The sequence below is a fragment of the Canis lupus genome, chromosome 5 (genome assembly GCF_003254725.2).
Source record: "Canis lupus dingo isolate Sandy chromosome 5, ASM325472v2, whole genome shotgun sequence".
NCBI classification, from domain to species: domain Eukaryota; kingdom Metazoa; phylum Chordata; class Mammalia; order Carnivora; family Canidae; genus Canis; species Canis lupus.
Genome location: NC_064247.1, coordinates 32,198,752 through 32,221,008, shown reverse-complemented (window position 1 = coordinate 32,221,008; position 22,257 = coordinate 32,198,752). Strand labels below are relative to the sequence as shown.

At 46.9% G+C, this 22,257-nt stretch overlaps 1 protein-coding gene across 4 annotated transcripts; it reads left to right on the top strand.

Annotated features, from left to right (window-relative positions):
- The first annotated feature begins 11,717 nt into the window (after positions 1 to 11,717).
- Positions 11,718 to 21,526, top strand: LOC112647504 (C-type lectin domain family 10 member A). 4 transcript variants are annotated; one of them, XR_007410729.1, is made up of 10 exons: positions 11,718 to 17,548; positions 18,133 to 18,337; positions 18,796 to 18,912; positions 19,190 to 19,294; positions 19,395 to 19,466; positions 19,570 to 19,641; positions 19,783 to 19,869; positions 19,957 to 20,108; positions 20,284 to 20,478; positions 20,597 to 20,735. XR_007410729.1 is itself a non-coding variant. In XM_035716395.2 (10 exons), exons 2-10 carry the CDS (start codon positions 18,271 to 18,273, stop codon positions 20,775 to 20,777), a joined length of 960 nt encoding a protein of 319 aa, XP_035572288.2. In that variant the 5' UTR covers positions 12,074 to 17,548; positions 18,133 to 18,270; the 3' UTR covers positions 20,778 to 21,526. The 4 variants fall into 4 exon arrangements, 2 of the variants coding, with proteins under 2 accessions (XP_035572288.2, XP_025284428.3); XR_007410728.1 differs by having other exon boundaries at positions 11,725 to 17,548; positions 20,621 to 20,761; XM_035716395.2 differs by having other exon boundaries at positions 12,074 to 17,548; positions 20,372 to 20,478; positions 20,597 to 21,526.
- The last annotated feature ends 731 nt before the right edge of the window (positions 21,527 to 22,257 follow it).

Here is a 22,257-nt window from a genome sequence, read left to right as displayed (position 1 = left end):
GCTTGGGGCCTCCATTCATGCCCTTGGAGCTGCTGCAGAGCCGGCTGGCAGAGTCTTTTTTATTTTCCCCAAGATTTTATTTATTTATTCATGAGAGACACACACAGAGAAGCAGAGACACAGGCAGAGGGAGAAGCAGGCAGAAGGAGAAGCAGGCTCCCTGCTGGGAACCCGATGCGGGACTCCATCCCAGGACCCTGAGATCACAACCTTAGCCGAAGGCAGATGCTCTACCACTGAGCCACCCAGGGTCCCCTGGCAGAGCCTTTATGCTGGGACTTCCCACTTATCCTGCATAATTTCTGGTCTCCTCTCTTTCTCCTGGGTTGGACCCTCTCTTCCCTGAATCCTTGCCTTCCTCTTTCTTTGTTTATTCTCTTGTTTTGCTAAAGCATCCTCTCTAGCTTTCTAGAAAAGCGTATAGGGGAAGGATGTGTTTTTGAAAGATTGGTTGGTCATTTGTGGGAATATAGGCTGTGGGGTGGCAAATATGCTCCCTCACTGCTCTGTAGGCCTTGCTCTGTATTTTCTAGCTTCCGGGATGCTGCTTGCCAAGAGATCTGACCCTACCCTGAGGCCTGATCCTGTGAACTCCTCCCCACCCCCTGTGCTTTCTTGAGATATTTCCCTGGAACCCTGGTGTCTGAAAGTGACCGCTGCCTCATGGGATCCTTTCAGTGGTTACACTGGGCTCTCTCCAGGCTTTTTATTTTTTTAATTTTAATTAAAAAATTTTTTTTTTTAAATTTTTATTTATTTATGATAGTCACACACACAGAGAGAGGCAGAGACATAGGCAGAGGGAGAAGCAGGCTCCATACACCGGGAGCCCGACGTGGGATTCGATCCCGGGTCTCCAGGATCGCGCCCTGGGCCAAAGGCAGGCGCCAAACCGCTGTGCCACCCAGGGATCCCATTAATTTTAATTTTTTAAAAAAATATTTGTTTATTCGTGATACACCCAAAGAGAGGCAGAGACACAGGCAGAAGGAGAAGCAGGCTCCCTGCAGGGAGCCCGATGCGGGACTCAATCCCAGGACGCCGGGGTCACATCCTGACTCTGAGCCGAAGGCAGACGCTCAATCACTGAGCCATCCAGGCGTCCCAAGAAATTTCTTTAAAAAAAAAAAAAGGTATCAATATGACTCATCAGTTGTATCCAAGGTGCCTCTGTATCAAAGACAAGATGGGGGGAAAAAAGTAAGACAAAAATAAAATGAAAATGACAATAGGGCAGCCCCACTGGCGCTGCGGTTTAGCGCCGCCTGCAGCCCAGGGCGTGATCCTGGAGACTCTGGATCGAGTCCCATGTCGGGCTCCCTGCATGGAGCCTGCTTCTCCCTCTGCCTGTGTCTCTGCCTCTCATTCTCTCTCTCTCTCTCTCTCTCTGTCTCTATGAATAAATAAATAAAATCTTAAAAAAAAAGAAAATGACAATAAGCATAATTTTCTGTTCTTTCGAGTTATTAGAGTGACACACTAATGTTCTGTTGTAAGAAGAACATTCAGTAAAGTCAAACTGTCTCTGAAAGATGAACAATGCAGTGGAAGCCAACAGCTTCCTATAATAATAATAAGCAAAAATGAAAAGTTGCTTATACCGCGCTTTTAGAAGTAGTTGTGCCACAGCAATCAAAGGAAGAACACAGGCAAAAAGGAGAGATTTTAAAAAATGCTTATGTTGGGATTTTATTTTATTTTATCTTCTTTATTTTTTTTAAAGTTTTTATTTATTTATTCATGATAGAGAGACAGAGACAGAGACACAGGCAGAGGGAGAAGCAGGCTCCATGCCCAGAGCCTGCCGCGGGACCTGATCCCGGGACTCCAGGATCGCGTCCTGGGCCAAAGGCAGGCGCTGAACCACTGAGCCACCCAGGGATCCCCTATTTTATTTTATTTTTAAAGTAATCTCTACTAACTCGATCTATGATTCCAAGATCGAGTTGCATACTCCACTGACTGAGCCAGCCAGGTGCCCCCAAAAGGAGAGATTTTTAAGGTTTCATTCTCTGAGATACAACTGCATTAAAATCATATATAAAGAACAAAAAGAGAACAAACACGTCTTAGCTGTTTGTAAATGAAGAGCTGCTTTCCTGTATCACCAGATTCAAGGTGAAAATTACCCAGAAAAGAAAGAAATACATCAAGACCTATGGGACATAGCAAAAAGCCGGGCTCAGAGGAAAATGTACAACCTCTTGTTTTTATAACTAAAAACTAAAGACTGAAGGGGCGCCTGGGTGGCTCAGTGGTTGAGTGTCTGACTCCTGATTTGGGCTCAGGTCATGATCTCGTGGTCACGGGATGGAGCCCTGGGTTGTGGGATTCCGAGCTCAGTGGGGAGTTTACTTCTCCCTCTCTCTCTCTAAAATAATAATAATAAAAAAATACATCTTTTTTTTTTTTTTAGATTTTATTTATTTACTTATTTATTTATTTATTATAGTCAGAGAGAGAAAGAGAGGCAGAGACACAGGCAGAGGGAGAAGCAGGCTCCATGCACCGGGAGCCCGACGTGGGATTCGATCCCGGGTCTCCAGGATCGCGCCCTGGGCCAAAGGCAGGCACCAAACCGCTGCGCCACCCAGGGATCCCACATCTTTTTTTTTTTAAATTAAGCTCTTATGGTTAGGTAATTGGAGGTGCATGCAGGTGCATGAGGAACATGGACAGGCCCCATGTAACCTTCCCCCAATTCCTCCCAAGGGTGACATCTTGCAAAACTGTGGTAGAATTTGACCATGACCAGACTGTTGACATTGACCCAGTCAAGGTCCTGACCGAGAGGGTCCTAGGGCTGCGCCCTCATAACCATGCCTCCCCCTGTGCCCCAGCCCGCCCCCTGCCTGACTCCCAAACCTTGACAGCCACTCGTATGTTCTCTATTTCGATGACTTTGTAATTTCAAGAATGTTGTAAAAACGGAACCCATATCGTGTGTAACCATGTGGGATCGGCTTTTTTCACTCACCGCAATTCCCTAGAGATGCATTCAAGCTGTTACATGTGTGAGTAGCTCACTCTCTTTATTGTTGAGTGGTATTCCGTGGGATCGACGTCCACGGTTTGTCTAACCATATACCCTGCAGGGTTGTTTCTGGGCTTTGACTCTTGCAAATAAAGCCGCTGTGAACATTTATGCACACAAATTTTCTTTTCTTGGGGATAAATGTGCAAAAGGAGGATGTCTTTTGAGGGATTGGTTGCTTGTTTCCAGAAGAAAGTGCTAAACTGTTTCCCAGAGTGGGCACCCCAATTCATAACCTGGCCACCAGCATGAGAATGATTCTCATTTTTCTGTAGCCTCACTTGCGTTTGACTGCTAGCAGTAATTTTTAAAATTTTAGCTCTTTTGCTAAGTGTGTAGTGGTAGGTTACTGTGGTTTTCATTTGCACTTCCTGGTGGCTGATGACATTGCGCATTGTCTCATAGGCTCAGTTGCCATCTGCATATGCTCTTTGGAGAAATGTCACTTTGTGTCTTTTGCCCATTTTTCTAATTGGATTCTTTCGTTTTTCTGGATTTTGAAAATTCTTTTCTTTTCAAGATTTTATTTATTCATGAGAGACAGACACACACAGAGAAGCAGAGACACAGGCAGAGGGAGAACCAGGCTCTACACAGGGAGCCCGATGTGGGACTCGATCCCGGGACTCCGGGATCAATGTCCTGAGCCAAAGGCAGACACCCAACCGCTGACCACCCAGGCGTCCTGAGAATTCTTTTTTTTTTTTTTAATATATCATTGTATAATTATAGTTGAGTAAATTTATTTGAAAAGCTAAGAAAGTATTTTTGGGGGCATTTTGAATAATTTCTTTCAATAAATATATCTGAGCACCTCCTGGCGTCAAAGTAATAAGCGAATACAGCAGCAGAAGACACTAAAGCCCACATTAGTCATCTCTTGACTGAGTGGGGTTCTGAGAATTCTTTTTTTTTTTTTTAAGATTTTTTATTTATTCATTCATGAGAGACACAGAGAGAGAGGGAGGCAGAGACACAGGCAGAGGGAGAAGCAGGCTCCATCCAGGGAGCCCGATGTGGGACTCGATCCTGGGACCCCAGAATCACGCCCTGGGCTGAAGGCAAGCGCCAAACCACTGAGCCACCCAGGGGTCCCATGGGTTCTGAGAATTCTCTATGTGTTCTAGACACTGGCCTTTTGTTGGGTGTGTGGACTGCAAATATTTCTCCAAGTCTGTAGCTCGTCTTTTCTACTCTCTTAGCAAAAATCTGTTTACCAAAACTCTCACGTGATAAATAAAACCTTGGCAAAGCCCAATTAAGGAAGCGAGAAAAGCGACACGGCCACATGAGAGATTAAATGATACTTTTCCTGTTTTTATTGAAATGTGGCTGCGTTCCCAAAGCTGAGAATGATGGTTGATAACGCCATGCCTTTAAACCAGAGGGGGAGCCGGACACATCTAGGGAGGATTTACCAAGAGGCGGCAAAACAAGCCGCCACCACTCTTTCCAGCCCCTATAATAGAGGACTAGGGAGTTAAGGGGCTTATTTCAAGGAAATTCTTAGATATGGCAAGAGATTCAAGTCTTTGGAGGAGGGAAATGCTTCTTTACAACCCATTAGCCAGATGCTGGGGTCCAAAGGGAACCACAGTAGAGATGGGGGGTCTGCAAGGGAGAAAGGCATGTCGTTCTCAGGCCACATGGTAGGTAAGCAGCAGACACTGTTGTGATGGCTATTCGAGAGGGATAGGAAGAGCTTTAGGGGAGACTTTCAGGAGTTTTGAGGGCAATCATGGGGAAAGACACTCACCCTTGACAGGAGACATCTGAAGGGTAAAGAATGAGGGCTGGAGCTGCCCTGTGCATCAGAGAGTCAGGCTGCACTTGGTTGTCTGCTGGGGTAAGGATTTCAGGGAACCTGTGAGCCTGGTGGACTCCACGGACACCAGGCTGGAGTCATACAGGGAGGACCCTGCTGAAGAGGAATTTGTGGCAGAAGGAGGCTGAAGGAGACCCTGGGGCAGGAGCTGATGGTGGCCATCGGAGGGTAGCCAGAGAATTTGTTGTTCTCATGAGGGACTGCCATAGTCCCTGAGAGGGTCCCATAAGAGTCTCGGGGACACCCCAACAGACCCTATTGGCCATATTGGAGGCCTGCTGTGAGGAGCATCTTGACCGCCAGCCGCAATGGTACCAGATCATGGGCTTCTTCCTCAAATTCCTCTCTCCTTTGCCCCAACCCTGAGGCTCAGTGGGGAGAATAGCCCATGACTCCTGTCCTAGGTTCACCAGCAGCAGGCCCCGCACTGAGGATCTTTGTGAAAGTGGTTTGTTAGAAAATGTTCAAGGGAAACAGGTGGGGAAGTGGGATGAGGAAGATGTGGAGGTCACACCAGGCTGTGGCCCAAGATGACCCCAAGGTGGGACTCTTGTGAAAGCAACTTGCTGGGAAATGTGAAGGGTTATCTTGAGCACTGTCCTGTGCCAGTCCTGTGCCAGTGGTGGTGGTCGTGTAACTAGCTCAGTCCCAATGACCTGTCCCATCTCAAAGCTTCCCCAGCCAGGAGCAAGGCTCTGGAGCACTTCTACTCTTGTACCCGATGGCCACTGGTTGGCAAGCATGGAGATCCCAAGGTACTTCCTGCTCTCTGTGTGCCCAGATGCAGCATGTCCCCATAGCCGGGGGCCCATCTTCTGACAAAAAGACACAGGTGTTGGCTGTGGCCGTGAAGAGCAAGAGTGAAAGGATCTGGAAGAGATCTGAGGAAAGCCTTGGGGTATCTGCTACAGCCCCATTCTTGCAGATCCTGAGTTGTGCTGCCCAAAGCTTCGCTCTGGTCTAGACTGGATTTAAGACCTGGAGTTAAGACCAATCTTAGAGCAAAATGTATAGGAAAGAAAAATCCAGGAGAGTTTGTCCGAAGACAATGGGATGAAATACTAGTGTGGCTGCCCTTCATCAGGTTGAAGGAATTCCCTTCTATCGGTTTGTTGAGAGTCTTCTTTAAAAACAACAACAACAACAACAACAAAAACATGAATGGGCATTGAATTTTGTCTCGTGACTATTTTGAATGAATTGGTACAGTTATGTGGATTTTCTTCTTAGACCGTTAATATGGTGGATTGCCTTGATCGATTTCTGAACATTGAGCCTTGCATCCTTGGGAAAGTCTCCCTTGGTTGTAGCCCATGACCCTTTCTATATATTGCTAGATTCGTGTTGCTAATATTTGGTTGAGGATGCGTGGTCATGAGAAATGCCGATCTATAGTCTGCTTGTATTATCTTTGGTTTTGGCAGCAGGGAAAATGCTAGCCTAATAAAATGAATCGGGAAGTGTTTTGCCCTCTTCTGTTTTCCTGGAAGAGATTCCAGAGAATTGGTGTTGTTTCTTCTTGAAGTGTTTGGTAGACTTCTCTAGGTAAGGTACCTAGGCTGGATATTTCTTTTGGGGAAGGTTTTATTTTTATTTTATTTTGTTTTATTTATTTATTTGTTTGTTTATTTATTTATTTATTTATTTATTTATTTATTTTTAAACATTTTATTTATTCATGAGAGACACAGGCAGAGGGAGAAGCAGGCTCCAACATGGGACTCGATCCCGGGTCTCCAGGTTCATGCCCTGGGCTGCAGGCGGTGCTAAACCACTAAGCCACTGGGGGTGCCCCTGGGGAAGATTTTAAGCAATAAATTCAGTGTCTTTAATAGTCATAGGACTATTCATTTGATTTAATTTATCTTAGGTAAGTTTTGATAGTTTGTGGTTTTGGGAGAATTGCCCCATTTCACTGAAGTCGCTAAAATTTTGGCGTAGAGTTTTCCATATAATGTTTCTTTATTGTCCTTTTAATCTCTTCACAGTCCAACATGACATTCCCTCTTTTATTCCTGGTACTAGTAATTTTTGTTTTTTTCCCCTGTTTTTTTTCTTTGTCGGTCCTGCTGAAGGTTTATCAATAATGTTGATCTTTTCAAAGAACACACTTTTGGTTTCATTGATTTTCTCCATTGTTTTTCTGCTTTCAATGTAATTTATTTATGTTCTTTCCTTTCTTTATTTTCTTCCACTTGTTCTTGGTTTGTTTTGTTCTTTTCCTAATTTCTTAAGGTGGGATGTTAGGTTGTTGATTTAAGACCTTTTCCCTTTCTTTTTAAAAAAATCTTATTTTTAAATAAACTCTATACTAGATGAGGGGCTCAAACTCATAACCCCAAGATCAGGAGTTGCAAGTTCTATTTACTGAGCCAGCTGGGTACTCCAAGACCTTTTTTTCTTTTTAAAATATAAACATTCTATGTTATAAAATTCTAAGTATTTCTTTAGCTGCATCCCACAAATTTTGATCTGTTGTATTTTAATTGTAGTTCAGTTTAAAATAATTTCTGATTTTTCTTGAGACTTTCTCTTTGACCCATGAATTATTTAGAAATGTGTAACTTTTGGGTGAAGATTTTTAAATTCTCTTTTTGTTTTCTATCTAATTGTCTCCTGGCTTAATTCCATTATTATCTGAGGACATACGTTGTAAAATTTCAACTTGCTTAAATCCGTCAAGTTTGTTTTGTGATCCATGAAATTATCTATCTTGGTGGAAGTTCCCCCCACACTTGAAAATGATGTATCTTCTGCCGTTGTTGTGGGGTGGGGTGGTCTGTAAATGCCAACTGGAGAAATGATAGAGAAACATAATGAGACTTTGACCTGAATGCCAACAGTTTTGGGGGGAGGGCAGGATAAAATGATGCTAATGTTCACATAGAAGAATAAAAGCCTAAGTATATATGTAATTTTACGCTTAAAAAATTGTAAGAGATGATGTCAGGTTGGCCAGCAATGTGAGTGGCAAAGAATTACACCGAGAGTAGACCAACAAGCAGGGCAGAGTCGATTTGCTCTCCAAGGGAGGAGACGGGCCAGACATCAAGAGAAATGTTGGCCCTGTGTTCCTGTCCGCCTGGGCCTTTTTAGGGGTCTTTAAGGATGTGAGAGGGTTGCAGCTGCACCCATGGGAAGGGGGTGACAGTGGGGAGGGGTCTACTCTTGGCCAGGAAGAGCAAGAGGTGACAGGTCTTCAAGGGGTTTGTCCAGTCGCGGGTTGTGGTCAGGCTAGAGAGGAATATGTTTTGTAGCTGGGTCTACTTTCTAAGAACGTAGGGCACCATGACCTGGGAAAACTGAGCATTAGGGCCAGGGGTAGACACCTTTGCATTTTGTCTGCAAGTGTGGCTGGGTGGGGGGTTTTGAATAGATTCCTTTCAGATAACTTATTCTAAATTTGTTGAAATCAAATCAGTATTACACGAGCACAAGAAGAGAAACTAAATCAGTAGAACAGATTCCCGGGCCAGAAATATATATGAATATAGTTAGGAACTTAACAGAAGTCTTATTTCAATTCATTGGGAGAAAACATAAAGCATAATATAGTTTATAAATCAGTTTTTCATTTGGAATAAAACCAAGCCAGATTTCTATTTCACACACTACACAGAAATGATAAACTCCAGATGGATTGATTATTTAAATATAAACATTAATCATTATAAAATATTGGAACAGGAGCACCCGGCTGACTCTGTTGGTGGAGCATGTGGCTCTTGATCTTGGCCTCGTGAGTTCTAGCCCCATGTTGGGTGAAGAGATTACTTAAAAATAAAAATCTTTAAAAAATACGTTGGAACAAAATTGAGGAGAATGTACAAAATTGAAATGGGGTGCTCTTTCTAAGCAAGACTAGAAACCCACAAGCCATGAAAGAAATGACAATCTTTTTCGATTATATAAAAATTGGGGGCAGGGGTGGCACCCGGGTGGCTCAGTGGGTTGAGCATTGACTCTTGATTTCCATTCAGGTCATGATCTCAGGATCATGAGATTAAGCCCCACGTCAGGCTCCACACCCAGTGGCCAGTCAGCTGGAGATTCTCTCTCCCTCTCCCTCCCCCTCCTCTCTAAAATAAATAACAAATACATCATTAATTTAAAAAATGAGGAGGGAGGGCAGCCTGGGGAGCTCAGTGGTTTAGCGCCGCCTTCAGCCCAGGGCCTGATCCTGGGGTCCTGGGATCGAATCCTACGTCGGGCTCCCTGCATGGAGCCTGCTTCTCCCTCTGCCTGTGTCTCTGCCCCTCTCTCTCTCTCTGTGTCTCTCATGAATAAATAAATAAAATCTTTTAAAAAATGAGGGGGGCAAGGCATGCCAGGAGACATCAATGTCATAATTCACTAGGTCTTCCTAGGGAAAGAGGTGACATGAAGCCCAATGTCACGCTCTACCTTGTCTAACACCTGCCCAATCCAGTCGCTGCCTGCACAGCCCTTACCAACAGCCAGTTACCCCACTGGCATCCAAACTGGAAAGGTTTGTAGACATCCAACATAACTTTGAAAAGTGGAGATTTGAAAATATGAACCTTGTCATTTATAGAATTTAATCATTTGCCTACTGATTCTCTGAGATTTTTTTTTAAAGTATACAATACTGGGGAATAGTATGGCTGGCTGGCTTCACTGGTTGAGCGGCCCACTCTTGATCTCAGTTCAGGTCTTGATCGCAGGGTTATGAGTTCAAGCCCCATGTGGGACTCCATACTGGGTGTGGAGCCTACTTAAAATAAATAAACAAATAAACAAATAAATAAATATCCTTAAAGTAGACAATCCTATCATTTGCTGGTGATGGCAACTTTATTTCTGTTCTAATCCCTGTATGTTTTATTTGTCCTGTCTTTCTGCACCATTTAGTACAGCTTCACAAAGAATTGGTGACAATGAGCATCCTTTATCTTGTAACTAGCTATTAAAAATGCTTCTTTTTGGTCTGCTTCTGAGCAATTTCCCCAACTTTTACCTTCTGGTTCTTCTTCTGTCATTAATTTTGGTTATAATATACATATATTTTTTTACTCTGTCCTACTGAATTTATGCACAAGTGCTTTGACAATACAAAACAATGAAAAGAGAAATACCAATAGAGCATTCCTCAGGTACCTGGGTGGCTCAGTCAGTGAAGCATCTGCCTTTCCCCACTCATGTTCTCTCTGGCTCTATCTCAAAGAAATAAATAAAATCTTTTAAAAAGAAAAAAAGAAAAAGAAAAAGCATTCCCCAGAGCTCAGCAGCATAGATCTCAACTGCAAAGGATCCAGCAAATTATCTGCATAATGGAACAAAAAAGGCCCATGCTCAGTCCAATCACCATGCATTTCAGAGTACCATGTAGGGATATAAGATATGACATATTTCCAGAGAGCTATTTTGAAGATAATCTTTGAAAGAATGGAAACAAGATGCATAGCTTCTAAACCATCATGAGAAAGAAAATGCAAGAAGGAAAACAACAACAAATCTGTCAAAAGCCAGGAAAGGAAGAAAAAAAAAGGAAAGAATATGGTAGATTGAAAATGTGAAATTATATGGCAGGAATAAATCCACATATGTTGATCATTATAATAAATATGAATGGGTTTAACTCTGCTATTACCATATTATTATCTATGTGTTTCTTTAATTTTGTTATTCATTGGCTTATATACCTGGCTATTCCCATAGTTAGGGGCATAGGTATTTACAATTGTTAGATCTTCTTGTTGGATAGATCCTTTTATTTATGATATAGTGTCCTTCCTCATCTCTTATTAGTTTTTGGTTTGAAATCTAATTTGTCTGATACAAGGATCACTGCCCCAGCTTTCTCTTGATATCATCAGCATGATAAATGGTTTTCTACCTGCTTACTTTCAATCTGGAGGTGTCTTTGTGTCTAAAATAAGCCTCTTGCAGACAGCATATCGATGAGTCTTGCTTTTTCATCCAATCTGATACCCTGTCTTTTGATTGGGGCATTTAGCCCATTTACATTCAGAGTCACTATTGAAAGTTATGAATTTAGTGCCATTGTATTGCCACTAAAGTTACTGTTTCCTTATATTGTCTCTGTTCCTTTCTGGTCTATGTTACTTTTGGGCTCTCTCTTCGCTTAATGGATCCCTTTTAATATTTCTTGTAGAGCTGGTTTGATGATCACAAATTCTTCTAGTTTCTGTTTGTCCTGGAAGCTTTTTATCTCTCCTTCTATTTTCAATGACATTCTAGCTGGATAAGGTTTTTTGGGCTGCATATTTTTCTCACCTAGCACCCTGAATATATTATGCTAGTCCTTTCTGGCCTGCCAGGTCTCTGTGGACAGATCTACTGACAGGCTAATATGTCTATTTTTGTAGGTTAAGAGCCTCTTGTCCTGAGCTGCTCCCAACAAATGATGTAAACTCTTAGATTGGGTTAAAGAAATCCAGTTACATGCTGTTTATAAGCCATGGCCGTATACTTATTTTTCTTTTCTTTTCTTTCATGGTCATATATTTAAGACAAAGCAACACAAACATGTTGAATAAAGACAGGGAAATATATTCTAGACAAATGCTGATAAAAATTGAACAGGTGAAACGTGACAAAAGAGACTTTCAGATGAAAAGCATGAAATGGGGTGGGGTGGATGTCACATAGGATAAAAGGTGAAATGCACCAAAATAAGTGGTGGGTAATTGTGTCCTTAAAGGAGTGCATCCAAATCATATAGAGGGAAAGCTTATGGAAATAAAAACATTATTCTTTTTTTTTTAAGATTTTATTTATTTATTCATGAGAATACACAGAGAGGAGAGAGAGAGAGAGAGAGGGAGAGGGAGAGAGAGGCAGAGACACAGGCAGAGGGAGAAGCAGGCTCCATGCAGGGAGCCTGATGCGGGAATCGATCCTGGGATACCAGGATCAGGACCTGAGCCCACGGCAGACACTCAACCACTGAGCCACCCAGGCGTCTTTAAAAGCATTATTCTTGAAGAGAAACTCCCTCTTGTATGGAAACAGAATAATGCAAGCTCCCATCTTTGAGAAAAGGAGAATCTGAAGTCAGAAACCAAAAGTCTTCCTTTATAAAAGGAAAAAAATAGTGATGCTATGTTATCAGTGCTTTATTCTGAGAACTTGGGTATTTACAACCCATGGAGCTAAACAAACAAACAATTATTTGTGAACACTCTGGTCAGGCAAGTGTCTCCACATGAGATTAAATTCAACCCTGCTTTGAGGGTTGTGATGGATTTCTTTTCTATGGCTTTTTAGCCATTTAATGTAAAGAGATAAATATTCTCTTATCAAATCATTGTACCCAGAGGCTTGCCTTTTCCTGTAGAAAGTGTAAATCTTTCTGTTTCTATGGACATCAAGTTTTGTGAGAAATATTTCGATAACAGTGGGAAGTCATAATGCATTGCCAAAAAAGGGAAATAGTCATTTTCTCCAAGTATACTTATTGTTAATCCCTGGAGACCTAATTTTAAATGAATTCACTTAAAAACATTCCTTTAAAGCACCTGAAACACAATCCCTTATTTCACATACTCTAAAAATTCAGGATAGCATCTAATGCAAGTCTACTGATTTATTTTTATTTTTATTTTTTAGATTATTTATTTGAGAGAGAGCAGAGCTAGAAAGGGAGCACGAGGACAGGAGGGGCAGAGGGAGATCCCTCTGAGCTCCCTCAGAGGAAGCAGACTCTTCCCTAAGCAGGGAGCCCAATGTGGGGCTCGATCCCAGGACCCTGAGATCATGACCTGAGCTGAAGGCAGACACGCAAACCCACTGAGCCACCCAGGTACCCCTATTTTATTTTATTTTATTTTATTTATTTTATATTAAGGATTTTATTTATTTATTTTTTAAAGTAAACTCTACACCCAACATGGAGCTTGAGCTCGCAGCCTCGAGATCAAGAGTCACACACTGTATGGACTGAGCCAGCCAGGCGCTCTGCAAGTGTACATACTGTTTTAGAATAACTGATGCACATGTGTCTCCCAGTTGTGGTTGCTCATAATAAGCTTTAATTAAATAAAAGAGCTTCTGACAGTTTCTAAACCTAAAATGTAATGCAAAGCTTTGCTTCTTCCAAACCAGCCACCAGTTAGGTGCTAATTGAAATAAGACAGAAGATATTTCTTGAACATCATATTGATGAAAATTTACAGGTTTGTCGGTGAAGGTGCGGATAAATTAATATCCTCCTACGCAGTGGGGAGAAAATGAATTGGTCATGTCTTTTTAGAGCACCCTGGCCGTATCCATACACTTTAAAATTTTAAGATTGGTGTTTCTGTTCATTTTGCTTCTGGATGTGTAACCAAGAGCAATTATTTGCTTCTTAGCACAGACAGGCATATATGGGCCTGTTCACTTTAGCATGATTTACAAAAGTCCAAGATGTTGCATCTCAAAAATGCATCACCAAGGGAGTCATCACATAGGGTCTGGCACGTGTATGCTCTGGAGCACTGCATGGCTTTTAAACGGAGGGCCGTGGGCAGTGGCATGGGAAAACCCTCCAGACCCATATTTAGGCAGACATATGATAATGGAGAAAAAATTGTGTAAAAAAATCCCACAAAACTAGGGATCCCTGGGTAGCGCAGTGGTTTGGCGCCTGCCTTTGGCCCAGGGCGCGGTCCTGGAGACCCGGGATCGAATCCCACGTCGGGCTCCCGGTGCATGGAGCCTGCTTCTCCCTCTGCCTGTGTCTCTGCCTCTCTCTCTCTCTCTCTCTCTGTGACTATCATAAATAAATAAAAATTTTAAAAAATCCCACAAAACTCAACTTACCACATCCGTATATGTTTATGTTTGCTTTACAGGTGTACAAATATGCACAGAAATAGGTCTGAAAAGACACACATTAAATTGCTGTCTCTGGGCTTGGGGGCTGGAAATGGGGTAAACATATTATTTTACTACCTGTCCCTGACCTCTCATGCCTGAGCCACTGGTGGGTATGCACCTCCCATCAGCGGCCAGTATGGTACCATCTCCCCCAAGGCCACATCATGACCAAGGGACAGGGAGGGCAGCATCTCCTCTCACCTCCACCAAAGAGCACTTGCCCTTCATCCGCACAATCTGGGATCGTTGGACTTTGGAGCTCCCAGCACCCAAGGAAAGAACCCACCTGCTCAGGGAAAACAGCCTTGGTCCCGTTGAAATTCGAACATGCCACTGACACCTGCCTGATCTGGGCTCCTCAAAATAACTGTCAAGTGTGGGGGAGGAGATAATTTTGCTTTGCAGGTGATCGATTCCGGTTACGGGAGAAAATGGGTATGGGCCTTTGCGGTGGGGGCAGAGGACCAAGACTGCAGGCTCCCAGCCTGTCGGGCAGCCGCAGAGCTCCCCCATGTAATAACGTCATGGCCGGTGGCAAGTCAAGGCGACCCTAAGGGCTTGGATGCTGCGGACATGAGGTTCTGGGTCACTGCACCAGGTCAAACAAAAAAAAACAAAACCCTGAGCAGCTGAGGTGCTGGGAGAGGGCTAAGGCGCCACAGGGAAGCGTGCTTGTCAACCATGAAAGAGGTCTTAGAGGTGAAAGCATAATTTAGGAAAAGTAAAGAAGGTTACTGGCAAAGGGAATCGGCCTTTGGGAGGACCGGCTTACTGAGCAAGAGCACAGCGGGGTATGCAGAGGACACTCTGCACGATGACCAGGGCTAACAGGTGGGGGTTTTTTGTTTTTGTTTTTTAATCATTCTGCTCATGATGGCAAATTCTGCTCTCACACGATTATTAGAGGCACAAAAGGTCGTGACATATCTTCAGGCATTGGCACCGCAAAAGTCCGGGATAAAGCTGTTTTTTCCTAAGGAGTCAGCGATTTATGGGAAATACTCAGAGTTTATTTTAGGATCTGGAAGGAGAACTAGTGTGTGTGTGTGTGTGTGTGTGTGCGTGTGCGCACGCACACACACACAAAACCCACATACAATTTATCAGCCTAATCCTGTTGACTCTACCTTTGCAACATACTCAGAATCGGAGCCACCCCCAGGCACACACCCCTCACCCGGGTATCATAGCCGCCCCTTACCAGGACTCTCAGTTTCCACCCTGGCCGGTGAGAGGTTACAGTTAACATGTTCCCTCCTTTGCTCCGACACCTCCACAGCCTGCCCCTATAATGTGGGATAAAAACAAATCCTTAACAATAGTGTAAGGACCCTGAAGGATTGGTGACTCCTCTACTCCTCATCTCTGTTGCTCACTTCTCTATAAAATCTCTGGCATCTCTGCCAAATGGTTGATCTTTTTGCATACTAGACTTTCTTCCACCCCAGGGCCTTTGCATTTGCTGTGCCTTTTTAATTTTTTTTTTAGGTTTTATTTATTTATTCATGAGAGACACACAGAGAAAGGCAGAGACACAGGCAGAGGGAGAAGCAGGCTCCCTGCAGGGAGCCCAATGCTGGACTCGATCCCAGCTGGAGCCCTCTTCCTCCTGGAGCCCTTCACGACTTGCTATCTCACCAACTTGTGAATTTTGCTCCGACCTCACCTTTCCATAAGGCCTACACTGACACCTTACCCTTGATGGCCTTATTGAAAACTGACTATCTCACGTCCCTGCTCTATTTCCTTCTGTCGTACTCATCACCGTGTAACGTTTTCTGTAGATTTCACTCATTTATTTTGTTCATCTGTCACCCGCCAGGATGTAAATTCTACAAGAATCTGGCGTTTTTGGTCAGTTTGTTCACTGCAAAAAGGAGAGCATCCAGCATACTGTAGACACTCAGGAAGTACTTTTTCGAATGGATGGATAATGCATGGGTGAATGAATAGAGTGAATGTTCTCCGTGGACAAGAATGAATAACGCATAAGTGTTTAGTATACCTGGGTCAACACAGTGCAACACTGTGGCGGACACAGAGGTGAGCTACCTGGATTCCCCGCAGCCTGCCTCCACCTTCTTTGGGTAAGGACGTGTGGGGCCCCATGTGGGGGCTGTGATCTGTGCAGATGCCACCTCCCCCAAGGTCACACCCCTACTGGGGTGGCCCGGCCCCTGTGCCTGAGCCACGTGGGGTTATGAAGGCCCCACTCCACTGGGTGCAGACACCCCCAACAGGCCAGGCCCAATGGCCCGGAGACCCTGTTGCGTTGGCTGCAGCTTCGTGGGGCCTGCACAGCTGTCTACCTTCTCCCTCTGCCCCGTCTACCTTCTTCTTCATTCCTTTCTCAGGTGTCAATCCCTAAAACATAGCTTGCACCCCAACTTCAGTCTCAGCGTTGGCTTCCAAAAACCCAACCTGTGACAAATACCGATCTGAATACCAAATGATAAAAAAGCAAGTAGGGGTGCCTGGGAGGCTCAGTCGGTTGAGAGGCTGCCTTCAGCTCGGGTCATGATCTCGGGATCCTGGGATCGAGTCCTGCCTCAGGCTCCCTGCTCCACTGGGCGTCTGCTTCTCCCTCTCCCTCTGCTGCTCCCTTGCTCGTGCTCTCTCCCTCCTGTCTGTCTCCTTCTCTCTCAAATAATAAATAAGATCTTAAAAAAAAACAAGTAGCACACAATCCCATTGGTACAGAAAAGACAACATAAGATGCATTGGCTTTCCTTCTCCGCCTTTCTTTTTTTTTTTAAGATTTTATTTATTTATACATGAGAGGCAGAGAGAGAGAGAGGGAGGCAGAGGGAGAAGCAGGCTCCATGCAGGGAGCCTGATGCAGGATTTGATCCTGGGTCTCCAGGATCAAGCCCTGGGCCAAAGGCAGGTGCTAAACCTCTGAGCTACCCAGGGATCCCCCTTCTCCACCTTTCAAGACACGGAAGTTCCTTCTGATGGAGAAGACTGTGTGTGTGAATTCGGGGCAGCCCCCTTAACACAATTTGCAGGTGGTGGGAGTAGAAGGAGGTCGTTTCTTGAAGACAGTGTGAGTGCAGGGCTCCAGGCCAGGGGGTCAGGGAGCATGCAGGGCTTGAATCCTGGCCCTTGCGCTCAGCGGAGTCCTAAATGTGGGCAGCCCAGGCCCTGGCTCTGAGCCTCGGTCCAGCATCCAAAACGCCTCCCGGGATTCTTGTGGGAACCGAACGGTTAATACCTGGCATGTGTCCCGGGGGGTCCAGGAATCCCCACTCTGCCATCTCTCTGTTCCCTCCAGCACAGGGCCAGCCGGAATGGGGCAGGGGGGTAGGGAAGCACACTGGCCGAGGTCCCAGGGGAAGCTCATGTGCCAGGACTGGGTCGGATTGAGCAAGAGCAGAGAAATGGGCTCCTCTGGACTCAGCTGTGTGATGTGGGGGACACAGATCTGGGAACTTCAGATGCAGGAAGTGAAAGGGGGTGTGGGCAGAGGAGATGGATCACTGTCTCTGGTCTCTTCTGGTCTGGCTCCCTTCTCAAGAATGAGGAAGTTGGAGGGGGGCAGCTCACGAGCAGCAGTGAGCAGCGGAAAGAGAGTAGATACACCCTGGAGGGGGAGAGCTGGGCTGCCCTGTAGCCAGTCCCTACGGGCCTGCAAGTCCTCCACTCTAATTCCTCCTGAAGACGGTGAAACACCAGATCCCAGTTCCTGCCAGGCTTGCAGATACAGCCACCCGCAGGACCCTGGTCACGGAGGGGCCTCCCCCTGCCCGTCACCCCCACCTCGACTATCCAGGACTTTGTGTTTCCCAATTCTGGTCATTGCTGCACAAGGAACCCCAAAATCGCAGCCTTCAGACGTTCCACAGGTAATGGGGCCAGGCGCTTCAAGGAGATGGGAACTGTGGGTCTCAGGTGGGCTTGAGTGGGAAGAAATGTAGGGGGTGGCGTGGGGGTTGGATGGCCAAGTGTGGATTTCAGGTTCTACTCCTGTCACTGGATTTGGCTTGCAGTAGGGCGGGCAAGCGTCGCTCACACTGGGAGGCAGACTCAGCCCCATTCCGGCCCCTACCGGCCTGCCGCAGCCCTAAACCCTAATACGAACCCAGCTCCCCCTCAAGCCCTAACCACAGCTCTGACCCCAGGGACAATGTGAACCTTACTGCCAGCCCCAATGCAAAGTGGACCATGGACTCTGTTTCCAGCGTCAGCACCAGGGTGAGGTCCAGCCCCATACATGGCTCCAACAGGAGCCCTGAGGACCCCCAGCCACCAAGGCCCCTCGGTGCACCCGGTCCTAGCAGCACACTTAGCTCTCACTTCACCTCCACCTTCAGACTCCAGCTCATCCCACCTCTACCCTCCCCGCCTGTTGCCCAGTCCTGACCCCACTTCCAACCTCCCCTGTGCACCTAGAACCATCCCCAAGTCTCTCTCCAACCCCTGACCCCAGGTTCATCCTCAACGGGAGCCTTACCTCCTCCCTGGACTGTGGTCTTGACGTCCACTCCATCCGAGTCCACCCAGCCTCCCCTTTGGCCCCAGCTCCTGCCTCCCTGTCAGCACGGACGGCCCCCAGGTTGGTCCAAGCATGTCCATGCAGTATGAAAAGTTCCAGCACTTGGAGAGCGAGAAGCAAAGTCAGGGATCAAGAGAAGGTAAGTGGAAGGGGACCGCGTTCCCTCCTTGAATTCCCTCTTAGGTTGGGTAGGAGATTTGCCGTCATGTCACACTGCACCCCTACGAGGGTCTGGCCCCAGCCTCTGGGGACCCTGGTGTGAAGACTATTCAAGGTCCTGAGAAAGATGGGGCCAGCAATAGGGTCACAGTGGGCCTGGATTCCTATATTTGGGGGAAGAGCATTTGGATTTGGGAGGAACCTCACTTGTGACCCTGATGGCACAGGTGTGTATGAGTCTGCGAGGGCCTGGCTGCGTACATGTGTCCCCATGGCTGTGAGGAGCCCACGAGGCTGAGAACATGTGCTGGCATCTCCCTGAGCATCCTCTGACCCACAGTGACCTGGGGCGGCCTCCCACCAGCATGGCCTTGACCCCGACAGGCCCCTGGGGCTCTCCCCTGCCCCCCCACATCCTGATGCCCCCTCCTCCTGCAGGGCTGCCGCCTCCCCTGCCCTTTCTGCACCAGCTCTGCTCAGGTCCCCGGCCTCTCCTGTTCTCCCTGGGCCTCAGCCTCCTCCTGCTGGTCGGCATCTGTGTGATCGGATCCCAGAGTGAGGGGCGCAGCGTGGGCAGCGAGGGGAGACCCTATGGGGCGCTGCGGTGGGTGGGACGCCGCCAGGGACAATGGCCACTGTGGGGGCTGCTGGGTTGGTCCCCTATCGGTGGGATAATGTAGCCAAGTGGCTTAACCGGTCCAAACTTGGCTTCCTCATCGGGATACTGGGTAATCACAGTGCCTGTCCCTTTGGGTTGGGTCACGTGAGGTCATGTGCCCCCATCACAGAGGGCCTGATAAATGTCAGCACCGCTTGTCCCACCCCCGACCAGACTCCCAGTTCCAGAGGGACCTGGCGACCCTGAGAGCAACTTTCAGCAACCTCACTTCGAACAACGTGGCCGCCATGGCTGAGGTGCAGGCCCTGAAAGCACAGGGTGAGCCTGGCAGAGAAGGGGCTGGGGACTGTGGCGGGGGAGTGGGGAGCGGGGAGCGGGGAGGAGCTGAGTCGCGAGCTCAAGTCCCCACGTCCTCCAGGTGGCCTTTTGCAAGAAATGGTAACATCTCTGAAATCCGAGGTGGAAAACCACAAACAGGACCTGCAAGCAGGTGAGACACCTCAGGAGCCTGTGTGGGGTGTGGAGGGGGCAGCCGGGCTTGGTGGGCCGGAGGGTGGGGGCAGCCTCACGATGCTGAGTGCCCGCCCCTCCAGCCCGAAGTTTGAACGACAAAGTGTTTTTCCTGGAGAGCAAGCTGGAGAAAGAGCTGCAGGAGCTCCAAGCAGGTCAGCCCCCAGCTGCCCTGTCCCCTGCTCCCCTCCACCGGGTGTGGCATGCGTGTGCTCCTAGGCCAGCCTGGAGCGGGGACACCTGGCTTCCAGGTGAGCACCCAGGCACTGCCCCCACTGCCCCCCTGTGTGTCTCAGGTCATTCCGACACCGTCCTTCGAGTCCAGCAGCTGGCCAAAGACCTGAAGGCCCTGAGTTGCCAGATGGCCACTCTCCAGAACAACGGTGAGGGGTGGGTGGCTGCCGGGGGTCCCATTTCCTACTCGTCCCACCAGGGTAGCGTCTCAGACCCTCCCTACCCCCTCCCTGCAGGCTCCCGAAATACTTGCTGTGCCCCCAACTGGCTGGAGTACGAGGGCAGCTGCTACTGGTTCTCCCGCTCCGGGAAGTCCTGGCCCGAGGCGGACAAGTACTGCCAGCTGGAGAGCGCGCACCTGGTGGTCGTCAACTCCAGGGAGGAGCAGGTGAGCGCTCTGGGGGGCCTAGGGCCCAAAGGTCCTGTGGCAGGCAGCAGTGGGTTCTCAACCTTGGCTGCACACCGGGATCACCTTGCGAACTCGAAATCCACACCCTCTGAGCCACCCTTAGGGAGTTAATTGGCTGTGGCGTTGGGATAAACACCCCAAATCTCCTTGACAGATGGACGAACATATCAAGTTCAGAATTGCTAGTGCTAGGAGCTGGCTGGGCTGGGGAGACGTCACCCCTTGCCCTTCCGTCGTCCCAGACTTTTGTGCAGGAACATATAGGCTCCTCCTACACCTGGATGGGCCTCAGTGACCCTGAAGGAATCTGGAAATGGGTGGATGGGACAGATTACGAGACCAATTTCAAGTGAGTACTCCCTGGCTTTCCACGTGTCCTTCCCCCCACTTTGGCTCTGACCCCTCTGGGGTCTGGCTTTCAGCTCCTTGCCCCGGACCTGGGTTCTGGTGCCCACTGACCATCCCAGGTGGCTGTGGTCCTCTCTCCTCAGGAACTGGAAGCCAGGCCAGCCGGACGACTGGCATGGACACGGGCTGGGTGGGGGCGAGGACTGTGCCCATTTCCACCCCGATGGCAAGTGGAATGACGACGCCTGCCAGAGGTCCTACCGCTGGGTGTGCGAGGCCGGCCTGGGCTCGGCCAGCTAGCACAGTCACGGGGTGCCTCAGGCTGGCAGGGGGCAGCAGGAGGGGGCCTTTCCCTGAGACCCCATGCGAGACCGCCTGGGAGAGGGATGAGCCCAGGGAGGTTGGGGCGCTGCCACCATTGTGAATGTTTTTCTCCTTGGTGTTCAGAAGACTGTCTCTAGAGTCCCCACAGTGTTTGGTTTTTGTTAACTTTAGCTGCGCTGAGGTCTAATTGACACACAAAATTGTGAGATACGTGAAGTGTACGTCATTGCAATTTGATGTACGTATGCACTGTGAAGAGGTGCTCCATCCCATTAATAACCTCACATATTTATCCCGTGCGTGAGAGAGAGAGAGAGAACATGTAAGTTAAGCTCTCTTGGTAAATTCCAATTTATACAATAGTGTTAATGACTGTCATCACCATGAGATCCTCAGACCTTAGGCAGCTGAGAGATTTACCAACCCCTTCTGATTTCCCCACTCCCCAGCCCCACCACTCTACTCTCTGTTTCTATGAATTTAATTTCCCTCCAATTCCATGTATATAAATGGTACCATGTAGTATTTGTCTTTCTCTGGCTTGTTCATTTGGCATAAAGCCCTCAAGATCAATCCCTATTGTTGCAAATGGTAGCATTTCCTTCACCATGTCTTTTTTTTTTTTCTTCACCATGTCTTTATCCATGCATCTGTCGGGGGACATTTTGGTTGTTTCCAAATCTTGGTTGTCGTTAAATAAATGCTACAATGAATATGGAAGGGCAGATACCTCTTTGAGTCTCTGTTTTCGTTTCCTTTGCTTGGATATACACAGAAGTGGCCGGGTCGGATCACATGGTCGTCCTATTATTAATTTTTTGAGGAACCTATTATTTTCCAGAGTGGCTGCACCAGTTTACAATCCCATGAACAGGGCATGAGGGTTCCCCTTCTCCATTGCTTTGCCAATGTAAGGTTTTTTTTTTTTTTGAACTTTGAAAATCAACTTTATTGAGGTATAATTCCTATACAATATAATATACCCATTTAATGCGTACAGATGACTTTTGACAAATATAAATACCCGGGTAAGTACCACACAATCTAGATACATAGCATTTCCATCAGCCCCAAGTTGCTGCCAACTGTCCCTTTGCTGCCAACCCTGCTTCCTTGTCCCCAGGCAGCAAATGAATGATCTGCTTTCTTTCACTCTTGATTGATTTTGCCTATCTTAGAATTTCACAGTATATACTCTTTTGTTAAGCCTTATGATTTTCATACTGCCTGATTTTCCTTTCTCTTTTATTTTATGTTATTTTATTTATTCATTGAGTCCCGCATTGAACTCCCTGCTCAGGGGGTTGCTTGCTTCTCCCTCTGCCTCTGCTGTTCTCTCTGCTGCTCCCCCTGCTTATGTGCGCTCTCTCTCTCTCTGTCAAATAAGTAAATGAAATCTTTAAAAAGAAAAAAGAAAAGAAAGAAAAGGCAGAGCCCAGAGCTGTTGGGAAAAGTA

Bases quoted from the DNA above. Each gene is read 5' to 3' on its own strand.
- LOC112647504 (XM_035716395.2), top strand. From the start codon at position 18,271: ATGTCCATGCAGTATGAAAAGTTCCAGCACTTGGAGAGCGAGAAGCAA. The intron at 19,870-19,956 runs GTGAGGGGTGGG...CCCTCCCTGCAG, and splicing joins GGCCACTCTCCAGAACAACG to GCTCCCGAAATACTTGCTGT. The intron at 20,479-20,596 runs GTGAGTACTCCC...TGACCATCCCAG, and splicing joins GATTACGAGACCAATTTCAA to GTGGCTGTGGTCCTCTCTCC.